This window comes from Heptranchias perlo, chromosome 32, assembly GCF_035084215.1.
Source record: "Heptranchias perlo isolate sHepPer1 chromosome 32, sHepPer1.hap1, whole genome shotgun sequence".
NCBI lineage: Eukaryota > Metazoa > Chordata > Chondrichthyes > Hexanchiformes > Hexanchidae > Heptranchias > Heptranchias perlo.
Window position 1 is genome coordinate 30,964,886 of NC_090356.1, and position 13,380 is coordinate 30,978,265.

General features: G+C 38.9%; 1 protein-coding gene across 2 annotated transcripts in view; it reads left to right on the top strand.

Annotated features, from left to right (window-relative positions):
* The window catches only part of zbtb40 (zinc finger and BTB domain containing 40), a 94,670-nt gene that overhangs the window by 35,720 nt on the left and 45,570 nt on the right, over positions 1-13,380 (top strand). For both annotated transcript variants that reach the window (XM_067970689.1, XM_067970690.1), the window contains exons 6-9: positions 1,228-1,420; positions 5,266-5,402; positions 9,337-9,535; positions 11,264-11,400. In XM_067970689.1, coding sequence (XP_067826790.1) covers positions 1,228-1,420; positions 5,266-5,402; positions 9,337-9,535; positions 11,264-11,400 — 666 coding nt within the window. The remainder of the gene's footprint in view (positions 1-1,227; positions 1,421-5,265; positions 5,403-9,336; positions 9,536-11,263; positions 11,401-13,380) is intronic.

Here is a 13,380-nt window from a genome sequence, read left to right on the forward strand (position 1 = left end):
TAGTGTATACTGGAGAACTAATATACCATCACTTCTGAGTGTTTTTACATCTACTTAATGTTTTCTTGCAGGAGAATTATTGAGATAATATTGTGAATGTGTGGCACATCCTATTTTGTTTTAAATAATGTTATGCTTGAAAGATTTTGCCCTGTTCATGATGTTGCTCCAAGTTCTTTCAATGACTAATTTGTAACTTGCTGACTTCATTATCATTTAATTTTCTATGTTTAGCAGATGTTTTCAAATCAAAAAATATGAATAACGCCAAGGGAAAATTTCCATTATGCTCAGTGGTCAAACGCAATCCCAGTGGCAAACATAATTTTTCAGGAAACCAGGAGAAGGTTGAATGCATGTGAATCCTATTTAAATAACATAAGCACACATACAGAAGACACATCACCTTGTGCAGGAACAATAATAAACATCTATGGCATGGAATAGTTTATGCTAATGACCTTTAAACAAACATGTTGTAAAAGGGTCCAATAAAAATAGAATAAAGTTTGATTGATTAGATAGAATTTACAACACAGAATCAGGACATTTGGTCCAACTTGTCTGTGCCAGTGTTTATGCTCCACACACACCTCCTCTCACCCTACTTCTTCTAATCCTATCTGCGTATCCTTCAATTCCTTTCTCCCTCGTGTACTTATCCAGATTCCCTTTAAAGGCATTTATGCTATTCACTTCAACTGCTCCTTGTAGTAGCGAGTTCCACATTCCAATCACTCTCTGGGTAAAGAAGTTCCTCCTGAATTCTTTATTGGATTTATTAGTGATTATCTTGTATTTATGACCTCTAGTTTTGGACTCCCCCACAAGTGGAAACATCTCTATATTTACCCTATCGAACCGCTTCATAATTTTAAAGACATCTATTAGGTCACCCCTCAGCCTTTTTTTTAAAAAAAGAGAAAAGAGCCTAGCTTGTTCAGTCTTTCTGATGGGTATAACCTCTCAGTTCTGGTATCATCCTTTTAAATCTTTTTTGCACCTTCTCCAGTCCCTCTATATCCTTTTTGTAATATGGCGACCAAAACAGTGCACAGTATCCCAAGTGTGGTCTAACTATTGGTTAAGCAGTTGGTTTGTGCTCATAAGCTAAGCATGATTTCAGCTGAATTAGACTGGGAGTGTGGTCTTCAGACAGATGTACTTTTTCCACATTTTCTCATTACCACCAAGAAATGTAGTTATGGTTAATATGTTGATGTTTAGGTGATTGTGGAATGCTGTCAGGGAGAGACAGCCAGGGGCGCCATGGCTAAGTTATTGAGGAAAGTAATTGAAGAGAGACTGCTCAGTGCTGAGACTGCACTAAATCTTCTTCGAACAATGAAAGAAGCTTACCCTGTGCTACAGTCCTTACTGAGGACCCTCGCAGCAGAACCAGCAATGACTACAAAGTCAGGTTAGTTACAAAGAGTCTCCTTAAGAGGAGAATGATAATTCAGTGAACTCTTTTTATGTATTGTAGTAAAGTGCTGAGCTGTCATAAAGTACTGTAATTAAATGATAAATTTAAAATGCATACAATAGTGCTTTGTGAGATTGAGCATAGTTTTGGGTTCTTTAATTTTTGTTACAGCCCATGATTTGTAAAAAAAAAACTAGCTTAATTCACAGAAGTCATGTCCCAGTTTAACTTTGATGTGGAGATGCCGGTGATGGACTGGGGTGGACAAATGTAAGGAATCTTACAACACCAGGTTATAGTCCAACAATTTTATTTTAAAATCACAAGCTTTCGGAGATTATCCCCTTCGTCAGGTGATTCACCTGACGAAGGGGATAATCTCCGAAAGCCAGTTTAACTTGATACAGTTGTTACAGATTCTAATAGTTTTGTCTGTGTTTGAGGGAGGGGCCAAGCCAATCAATGCAAATATAAACATCTTGTGGGATTTGTTGATAAATGTTTGACAGTTTAACAGACAGTTATTTTAAATCTGTTTAGATCTGGTCACTTTTTTGAAGGTATTTACGAACCAGTTTTGTTCAGCTAGAGGAATCTATCTGAATCTTTTGAACAGAGATAGTCAGGCCAGATAGTTTCTGTATACAGCGAGAAAAAGGAAGGAACCTCTAAATATTAATATTACTTACATATCCTAGATTAGTGTGGCAATCACAAACTTTTTTTTCCTGAACCAGCTCAACTTAATAACTATTGTAACAAATATGTTCCGTTATTGTTATTTGCTAATTCTATTACTGTTCAATAAATTTATTTGGCGGTTAAAGCCCGAGTCAAAGTCCGCAGTAGTGTTTTTCCATTGCCTTCTGAAGTCAAGTAGGATTGTGTGAGGGAGTGTGATAAAACTACTGGTTGAATTAAACTGAAGAGGGTTCTCTGTTAGATCCCTAGGCATGCTCTGGATTTACCTAGATATCTGAGCTAGTGAAAACACTTTCTGAGACAAAGAGCTAGAGTACACCCATGAGAGTAGTCTGAGACACGGAAGCCAAAAGAAATGTATGGTTAAAAAGATTGGAAACATTACTGAAGATGTAAAGTAACCACTGAGCAGAAAACTGATGTAAGCAACAAGGAAAGTAATAAGGGTAAAGAGAAGAACTTTCCTTAGATATAAATCAGCAGTGGAACCAAGAACAGAGATGACTACAAGATTGAAGAGGTTAAGAAACTGGATAGGCAAACTAAAATAGTAAACCAGATGAAGATTGCAGTAACTATAAAACACAACATGAAAGAGTTTTATAACTAAATTCAAAGTAACCAGGCACTAAAGGAAACTATAGGACTTCTGAATCCCAAGGGTGACATGCTATCGATTGACCAAGAAATGCTAAACAACTTAAGTGTATTTGCAAATCACGAGCTTCTGTCCCAAATACAGAAGTGGAATTTTCAGGGAAAAGTATTAGAATGATGGGAATTACAAATAAAGAAGTGATGGCACTAGCCTGAGGCACTAAAAGTGAAGGGACCAGGCCAGAATGGATACTAAAAAAAAAGTAGTAATGAAATCAGGCACAATCTAGCAAGTGTCTTTGGGGTATCATTGGAATCAAGAGTGGTGCCTGAGGATTGAAGAAGGGCAAACTTCATGTTAATTTATAAAAAGAAGCATGAAGATAATCTTGGGAACAACAGGTTGGTGAGCCTGACCACTGTAGCAGTTAAAACATTCAAAAGCGTTCTGAAGAAGGGGAAATGAGACAGCTAGAGAAATCCAAATAATAAGAGTGAGTCAGCACGGCTAAATGGGAGGGAGATTATGCCTTACAAACCTATTTGAGTTAATCATAGAAATAACAAATTTAGTGGACGGGGAACTCAGACTTTAATAATTTAGAATTTTTGACAGTATCGCAAAAGAGATTGGTCTACAAAGTTGGAAAGCACAGAATGGGGAAACCTCTGAAGTGGATCAGAAATTGGCTGAATCAGAGGAAATTAAAGGAAAGAGGTGACTAGCACTGTGCATCAGGGATCAATGCTCAGGCTGTTGTTTCTTGATACCAATCTGTGGAAACTAGGGAAGTTTCCAAATAACATGGAACTATTGGACCATATACAGAGGGAATTAAATAGTCTTGGAAGTTGGACTGAGAAGTGGCAGATGTTTAATATATGTAACTACTACAAAGTGATGAGACTGGGTAAGGGGGGAAAATACGGTGAATATAATCTAAATATTATTAAACTACAAGACAAAGCACAGGAGAGAAATCAGAGGTACTGCTAGATTACTCACTGAAAAAATCATCACAGTGCCAGCAGTAAAGAAAGCAAACTGTATCTGGATGTGTATAACCAGAGATAGAGCAAACATCCTAGAAGTGGTGATGAACTTGTACAAATAACACTGGTCCTGCCCCACCTGGTCACCATATTACAGTGGGGACATCCATATCCATGCACTGCAGCAAAGGGCAACTAACTCGTTGCTGCAAAACAGAGGCTCCAGAAACTGGGCATGTTACACTGGAGAAAAGAGGGCTCGGGGAGTTAAGCAAGACGATAAGATATAGATATAGAGGTATGAACCATGATACATTTGACACAACAGCAAGGGAGAGACCAACTGAAGCACAGCATGTGGAAGGTGAACAGATGGTTTAGATTTAACTATTTCACACAGAGGATGCTGAATTTATGGAACCCAAGGCCTGGGAAGGCAGTGGAGTAGAGTGGATGGTGTCGGCAAACCTGAGGGGATTGCTTAGATATTTGGTATTTGAGGAGTATGGGCGAGAGAGTAGTTAATTCTTTTTACTTTGGGAGAAGTTCAACAGCCCACACCGTTTTTTTCTGTTCCTTACATTCTGGTTCCCATCTCACCCATTCTATTTCTCTGACATGTTCTAACTTTTAATGTGTTTGATGCTGATAAAATGTTATACTCAATCTGAGTAGAGGGTGCCAGATCTTCTTAAGTACAATCCGATTTTTGCCATTGAACTGTGGCTGCGAAGACTATAGATTTGCTCTCTACTTGTTATTTTGTCGTTCATCCTGGTGAAGAATAGTAAATCGATATATAGCAATTACATTTGTTTTCTAGGGCGATGCATGTCTTATTTGCTGATATTGTGATACATGTTCACAATTCTACAGTTTTCTATGTAAATTAATAGGTTGTGATGATTTTGACAATACAATTTAATTCCACTTTTGGCCAATTGAGCAGTTTTTCTTTATATGTAAAGACTGGAGGAGAGCCAAAGGAAATATATTAGGGATAGATATGTTATATGTGCAAAGTTATATCACTGCAACTTCTGCTTTTCCCCCAATACCTCAAATTTAAACTTCTCATCCTGGCTTTAAATCTCTATAGCCTCACTCTTCTCTATCTGTAACCTCCTCCAGCACCGCAATCATCCAAACTCGCCATTCCTCTGACTGCAGCCTCTTGTACATCCCCCTTCCCTTTGCTCCACCATTGGTGGCCATGCCTTCTGCCGCCTAGGTTCCACGCTGTGGAATTCCTTCCTTTAGCCCTTTCATCTCTCTACCCTCTTCTCCTTTAGAACCTTCCTTAAAACCTATCTCTTTAGTCCAAACTTTTAGTCACTTCTCAGCCACAATCTTTCCTACTTTGTCTCTCTTTGGTGTCTCTCCTGTAAAGCACCATGGGGCATTTTTCTACTTTAAAGGCACTATATAAATGCAAGTTGTTATTGTTTTATTGTCTTAGTAACATTGGTAGATGGGAGATTAGTCTAAAGAAAAAAAAGTGAAGAAGAAAGTTTTGGGCTGGTAAAAGTATTTAAATTTCTCAACAGAAATGAAGAACTCAGAAGATTATGGGTTTGACTTGCTGAGGCGATATCAAGAGAATATCGTTGATGCAGTAACTGAGCTCCAACCCCTGCACAATATCCTGTCTGTTGCTGAGGATATATCAGATGGGGAAAAAGAGGTATGAAATACATTTCTTTTTATATGATCAATTATGATATGGTGTGGCTTAGAATTTTATATTCTTGGTATATTGGTAGATATGGTTCTGCTGCATTTTGGCTTGCAATATAATCTATCTTAGTGAGACAGAGCCACTTTTGTTTCACTCTTCAATCCCATTTGCCCAACTGCCAACAGCTGGAGTGTGTTGTAGGCATTTAAATAAATGACTTGGCTTGTGTGTATTGTAGTGTCTAGAGTTGATGACAATGTAACAAGGTAAATGCATGGAATGAGACTGTAGGAAACAGAACATAGTCACAAGTCAAATAGGAAACATTTTTTATTGCATCTTTTTATGTGAGTTTAAGTATTGAAAGTTAACAATGAGCTTTGTTTAGCTGTATCTTACAGCAATAAAGAGTTCATTTTTATTTTGTGAACTAACGTGTCCAGAGAATGTCCACAATTACTATGACAGGCAATCTCTCTAGATAGGAATAGGCAGGTTCTATGATATACCAGTCAGGACAGAAGCTTTGTGTTAAGGGATAATCAATTTTGTGGTCCCTGGTAGGATATTTCTACAGCCACAGAAATGCAATCAATTGTGAGAGGGTGTCAAAAGCAAACTGATTGCCAGTAGCCTGAAGATGACTGTTCATGCTAAGGGCCAGAAATGGTTAATATCTGAAAAGCCTCAACATTGAGAAGAATCTGTTTTATCATTCAAATGGACCTACTTGAACATTAAAGAAATGACAGACGTAATGGGCTAGCAGCTCTGGAGTCCTTAGTCCCCTTTTGCAGGTGAGGCAGCCAAGAGGGACTACATGGAGCCATCACCTATCTAACCTTTCATAAAAAAACTCAGTTCAAAAACTTCTTTTAAAAAGGACTAGGATTTCTGACTCTTGTTTAAGAACAATTTATTTTAAAAACATTTTTTTTATCAGTATTTATTTTGTGTGGGTGCTTCATCTAGTGTACAGATTCAGACAAAATAGACAAACGTTTGTATATGGCTGTGATCTGTTTCAATATAGACTCAGTCATTTCATCCAGACACCTGAATGATAAGATGAACGATAGAGGCACAGAATTGTGCGATAAGCTTCTGCTTTTTGGACCTTTGCCGTAGGAGATTCACAGTAGCAGCTTCAGTTATACATGTTGTATAAATCACGTATTGTCCTGCTGTGATTATTATGCTTCTGTGCAATTATCTTGTAAATATGTTTTGGTCAGAGCATAATGATCTGATGCTCTGGTATTTACTGCCCCTTGGAATGTGCAGGAGAGCATGGTGGAAATCTCCTGTGATCTCTGCTGTGTAATATGGTATTTAGAAGTCTTGTGGTATGGAATTTCAGAGCGTCGGAGACTCAGTCTCCCTGTGGAAATTTTCTCTTTGCTGTGAACACAAATAGTGTTGGGAGAATGCCTGAATCACAACACGGACTTCGTTGGGTGAAAACACAACATCTAAGTCCATTCAGGCTAATTTGGTGGCACAAAACCAAGGCAATATTATGAATAATGTGGGAATAAAACAGGAGCAGTGTGCTTGATGCAGATTAATGATTAGCTCCAGTTTTTACATGGTTGGTTGTTTTAACTGTTAAGATTGTATTGCTGTGGTCCTGCATAGCTCTGCACAGGTCAGGATAACCTGACCAGCACAAGATTTATGTACTAATTAGAACTGATAGAAAAACAACCTATTATAAGAACATAAATAGGAGCAGGAGTAGGCCACATGGCCCCTCGAGCCTGCTCTGCTATTCAATAACTTCATGGCTCATCTTCTACCTCAAGTCCACTTTCTCGCCTGATCCTCATATCCCTTGATTCCTCTAGTGTCCAAAAATCTGTCAATCTCAGACTGGAATGTACTCAACAACTGAGCATCCACAGCCCTCTGTGGTAGAGAATTCCAAAGATTCACAATCCTCTGAGTGAAAAATGTTTTCCTCATCTCGGTCCTAAATGGCCGACCCCAAATCTGATTATAGAACTCACCCCAGAAATATCTCCAGGATCTCCTTGCGGATCCCAGTTTGAAAATCAGTAATCCAAGGAACAGTTTGTGAAAACAAAATACAGACTAAAGGTTGTTCTTCTATTTTGAGTATTTAATTTACAGTGCTAGGCTCCACACAGAGCCATTTTCTCCTCCACTCCTTACCGCAGAAAAAACTGTTGTGACACAGGATGTCATAATGTTAAGAAGGGTACGGTAATTTAGTGGCTATGGTACTAGCAATCCAAAGGTTGAGTTCAGTTCCGTCATGGCAAGTTGTTTGTGGGATAGCACCATGACAATGAAAACTGCTGGATTGCCATAAAAACCCAACTAGTGCACTGATGTCCTCCAGGGAAAGGAACCTGCCACCCCTACCTGGTCTGGCCTACATGTGGCTCCATTCCTAAAGCTCTCATGACCACTAGAGGTGGGCAATAATTGCTGTCTTGCCAGGGCAGCCCACACCCCAAGAACAGATTAAATAAAAAGCTGATATGTATCTGTTCCTGTTCCTTGCATTTTGTGTATGTTCTGCTACAATGTGCTTCCCAGTTATTTGTGTTTTGTGTTCTCTGAAAAATATTACCCATATTATCGCTTTAATACTGCTCAGTATGTTGATAGAAGTGGTACTCCTAAATATTGTGCAGAATTGTCAACAGGATTTCAGTAAAGCATAATGATGGCATCAGTGCCTGGTTGTGTTTCACAGTCTGCTGTTGTATGCAAGTCCTTTTGAAAAATGTGGAAGCTTTATTTTGCGTTTATATATTGATTCTCCACTGTATTTAAATAGAGAGTGTACTGTTTTTATCAGTGTGTACGACTAGTACTTAAAACCGTTAGAAGGACATCATCCTTTCAAATAATTCCGCAGTAAAATTAATTCAGCCCTGTGGCTTCCAAAAAATGTGGGGTTCCCTGTACAGTGTTTAACACCTGCTAAAAAGGCAATAATTAATGTGCAACATAATACAACATGTTTCTTCAATTTCAATATTCTTAGCATAAGCCAAAGTTACTCCATATCTCGCTACACATTGGGTTGGGGCTCACAGTACCAAAAAGATGGGTGACTGCTATAAGGCTCCTGCTTACCTCAGCTAATCATGAATGCACAGTAGTTAATATCCTGCCATTACTGTGTGTGTGTCTGGTTGATTACTCTTATCAATGTGTGTCTATAATGAATGTTTTTACCTGGCTAATGAATATAATTTGTCTTTTTGTTTTTGTATATGCCAGGGGTGATCTGCTAGATAAATGTATGTCTATCTTGTTAGTATTACAGTTTAAAGTTGTTTTGTTTTAAATGTACAGTAACAATGGTAGAATGCTCTTTTGTACATTTTTTGATTCGTTTGTATCTATTTTCCATATTGTTCATTTAACGTTTGATGACATTCACAGAATGCTTTAAAGTTGTGACAGGAGGATATTGTTTTCTAAAGGGGCTGACCAGGATTTCATATACTTTGCTTTTTCTAACCCATTACATTACCTCACCATTTTCAGTAGAAGTTTCTGCATTTTAAAAAAAATTGTGCGAATTCCAAAGATAGAACCAGTAACGTATGTATACTTTTAATTCAACTTCAGTGAAAGTGTGCCTTGTTTTAAATGGATTCATTTTTGGTGAAGTTCTGTTCTGCTTCTACAATGGATTCTCTATGAGCAAAGTACAGCTGGCGAGTTGGGGCAGTAAATTGCCATTGTTTTTTTACTAATCTTCATTAAATGCTAGGCACAGTAACTCCGGCAGTGCAGTGCCAACTTTTTTGTTGCTTTGGTTGCTATGGTGCGATACACAGCAGCCAGTCAAAATGCAACACACACTCACTCGTGAATTCTGCAACTTCTTCACTGTTGTGAGGAGGTGTTACATGATTTAAAATCATATAATTTTTAACATATTTGTTCCTGACAGAGAATCAAAGATCTTATTAAAGAGAAAGATGTGGTGGATTGCGTCAGTAATTTGATGGAAGCAGTGTTAGAGAAGCAAACGCTGGCATCACTCACTGTCTGGAAGCTGCTCATCCGGATAAAAGAGGGTGTGCCAAAGCTGTGCGCCCTACTAGATGAACTCCAAAAGGAACCTGAAGCTCTCCGGCTCATTTTATCTGGTGAGGCTTCCAATTAGCAGCACTAGAATTAGTGCTTCAGCTAATGAAATAATACATCTAATGCAAGGAGAAGAGGTGGCTCCTGAGTGCTTTCTTTTTCTGTTTTAAAAAGAGCTGGCGCGTTGAGATCAGGGTGATTAACGGTTATAGTGATCAATTATTGGCTGAAGTGTTAAGATTTTTGTTTTCTAATGGGACCGTGCGGTTTGGGAGCATGTAGCTAATGTAGCACATGGCATTTCCCCTAAAAACTCCTATAGGAAGCTTGCATGAAGGAGACGCAGTGTCATATTTACCAGAGGAAACCCATTGCCAGTCCCTTAGAATTCTTCGATCAAAATTAACAGAAATGAATAAAGCAGGAATAAAGAGAAGATTTTTTGGTGGCTTTTTTAATAAAAGTGTTATGAATGATAACATTCTGCCTTTTCTGCTTATATAATTTTGGGTAGTTTCTACCTCCACAATTGTGCATGTGGTGCAAAAATTCCTGGTAAAGCCATGGATTCCACTTTGAACCCACTTCCATTGATATTAGCGCTACATTGGAGTGGACATTGGTGTTGCTGTTTATATCTACTGACACAAGTCTAACAAGCCAGCCAAGAAAGCAGTCATCTGTAGGTAGGTACAAACTGTGGTAGCTGGTGTATGCACCTGTGGGTAGGTATAACCTGTGCTAGTCAGGCTACAATAATTCAGTACACAACTACCTACTGTAAGAGTGGTTGGGGTCCCAGTGGGTGTGGCCATTACAATGGAGTTACATTGAATAATGCTGCCCTCAGAAATTCAGGCTCATGGCTATAAATTAATAATAAACGTTCTAGCGAAAGCTTGTCCAAGGTTCATTTAAACTTGTATAGAACCTTGGTTAAACCACACAGAGTACTGTGCTCCGATCTGGTCTCCATATTACAAAAAGGATATAGAGGCCCTGGAGAAGGTGCAAAAAAGCTTTACAAGGATGATGCCAGAACTGAGAGGTTATCACTATCAGGAAAGATTGAACAAGCTGGGGCTCTTTTCTCTAGAAAAGAGAAGACTAAGAGGTGACCTGATGGAGGTCTTCAAAATTATGAAGGGGTTTGATAAGGTGAATGTAGAGAAGGTGTTTCTACATGTGGGGGAATCCAAAACTAAGGGTCATAAATATAAGATAGTCACTATAAATCCAATAAGGAATTAAGGAGACACTTCTTTACCCAGAGAGTGGTTAGAATGTGGAACTTGCTACCATGTGGAGTAGTTGAGGCAAATAGCATAGACCTGTTGGGCCAAATGGCCTGTTTCTGTTCTGTAATTTCTATGTAATTCTATGCGGATGTGTTTCATGAACATTATTTATATTGTAGATTTTGCATTGAATCTGGTATTGACACTGGTGTAAATTCTCCTGATTTAAAACTATGCTGGTGAATATCAATCATCATCATAATCATCATCATCATCAGCTTCCCTGTTGGCTTTGCGGAATTATTTGCATCTGAAGTAAGTGTGACAGTTCCCACGAGTACCGGTTCGCCCCATTTACACTGTGGGGTGGTTTCAACAACAATAGGAGAACTGTGGATGTGCACCGAGATGTAGATGCAAAGTTTTTCAGAAGCCATGAATGTGATTTTAAAACCCTTGTGCGTATGCAAGTGTTACACGTAATGCAGTTAATTCAAAGTTTGAGTATTTGGCTGTAGGTGCGGACTGACAATTCTTTTTGATCTTTTCCAGTGAGCGATGAGGAGAGTAAAGCCTTAGATGTTTTGAAAAGACATAGACAGCTGATCACCGATGCAATTGATGATATCAGTCCACTGCTGGACTGTTTGTTGCCTGGCGTAGAGAATCTTCCTGCTGAAACAATAGAGGTACTTTATTTCCACACTTTCAGTACCTTGACACAAAAGTTTAATGTGCAGGCAACTTCATGTAATAAAAATGAAATGCAATCCTGAATCTTAACACAGTATGCTGCAACATTCTATGTTATAGTGTACTTATATCGTTAGAAGGAAGTAATATATCAATAATATAAAAATACTGCAGATGCTTCAATTCTGAAATAAAAACAGAAAATACTGGAAATACTCAGCAGGTCAGGCAGCATCTGTGGAGAGTGGAAGGCAGGGTTATTGTTTCAGGTCTATGACCCTTCGTTACAAAATGAACAGCTTATAAGGAGGAACAGAGCCAGGGAAAAGGGGGTCGGGAGAAAGAAAGAGAGAGTGTGGTCTGTGATTAGGTGGAGGATAGGAGATAATTAAATCACAGAAGTGATACCTATAGTAAGTATCCAGTCCTCCTCTGTTCCTGCAGATAATGAGATTGATAACTCTATGGGTATTGCAGGTGCAAACCATTGACTGCCGCAGAACATTTGAGAGGGACTGTTGTACCCCCCCACCCCACACCCAATTTACATTTTTAAATGGAGTTTCCCTCCTCCTAATTTTCTCCCCTTTTTCCTCCTCCTTTTCTGAAGATGGGGACTGTTGCTGAGGGTACAGTTCCATGGGCATTGAAGGTTATTCCTCATGTATGAGTCCAGACCTCAAGTGTTGGCAGCCTGTTTGGCAATCGGTGCATCACAGCTGAGCCTAATTCTGTCCTTGTATAATTCAAGTTATGTAATTTAACCCCTAGTTTTACAACTTATGGCATGTTATATAATTTAACAGCAGTTATATAATTTAACGCCAGTTTATACAACTTAACCCCTAAATATATAGTGTAACCCATAGTTATACAGTTTCACTTGTCATTTAAGAACATAAGAAATAGGAGTAGGCCAATCGGCCCCTCGAGCCTGCTCCACCATTCAATAAGATCATGGCTGATCTGATCCTAACCTCAAATCTAAATTCATGTCCAATTTCCTGCCTGCTCCCCGTAACCCCTAATTCCCTTTACTTCTAGGAAACTGTCTATTTCTGTTTTAAATTTATTTAATGATGTAGCTTCCACAGCTTCCCGGGGCAGCAAATTCCACAGACCCACTACCCTCTGAGTGAAGAAATTTCTCCTCATCTCAGTTTTGAAAGAGCAGCCCCTTATTCTAAGATTATGCCCCCTAGTTCTAGTTTCACCCATCCTTGGGAACATCCTTACCGCATCCACCCGATCAAGCCCTTCACAATCTTATATGTTTCAATAAGATCGCCTCTCATTCTTCTGAACTCCAATGAGTAGAGTCCCAATCTACTCAACCTCTCCTCATATGTCCACCCCCTCATCCCCGGGATTAACCGAGTGAACCTTCTTTGTACTGCCTCGAGAGCAAGTATGTCAATTTTGCCATTGATTATTTAGGCAGGTGTAATAGTGTGAGGTTACCGGAACTCTTTTTATGGTTCTAAGCTATTTATTGCATTTTTAAAATACTGTGCTATTTTTCAACATCTTATCCCAAACACCACCATGTGGTGGAATGCAAAATTAAACTAAACTTTAGTAACGGATCCCCAGCTGCCTGTACGGCACCAGTGATGTAACTTCACAACACTCCACTCTACACATGAACAAACAGCAAAACATTGCGGGTCCTGGAAATCTGAAACAGAAGCAGAAAAGGCTGGAACGAATCAGCAGGTCTGGCAGCATCTGTGGAGAGAACACAAATCGATGTTTTGGACACTTTATCAGAGCTGGAAGATATTACAGATGAACAGCATTTAAAAAAGAACAGAGCAAGGGGGAAGACACAATGACCACCCACACAGGAAAAGAAATAGAATGGCTAAGAAGTGCTAAGGTGAAAGACAGGAGGTGGTTAAATGGCAGAAGTGATATGTGCATGAGAAAAAAGGAGGCATAATGAGAGAAATAAAAGGCGCATACACAGTGTGTGA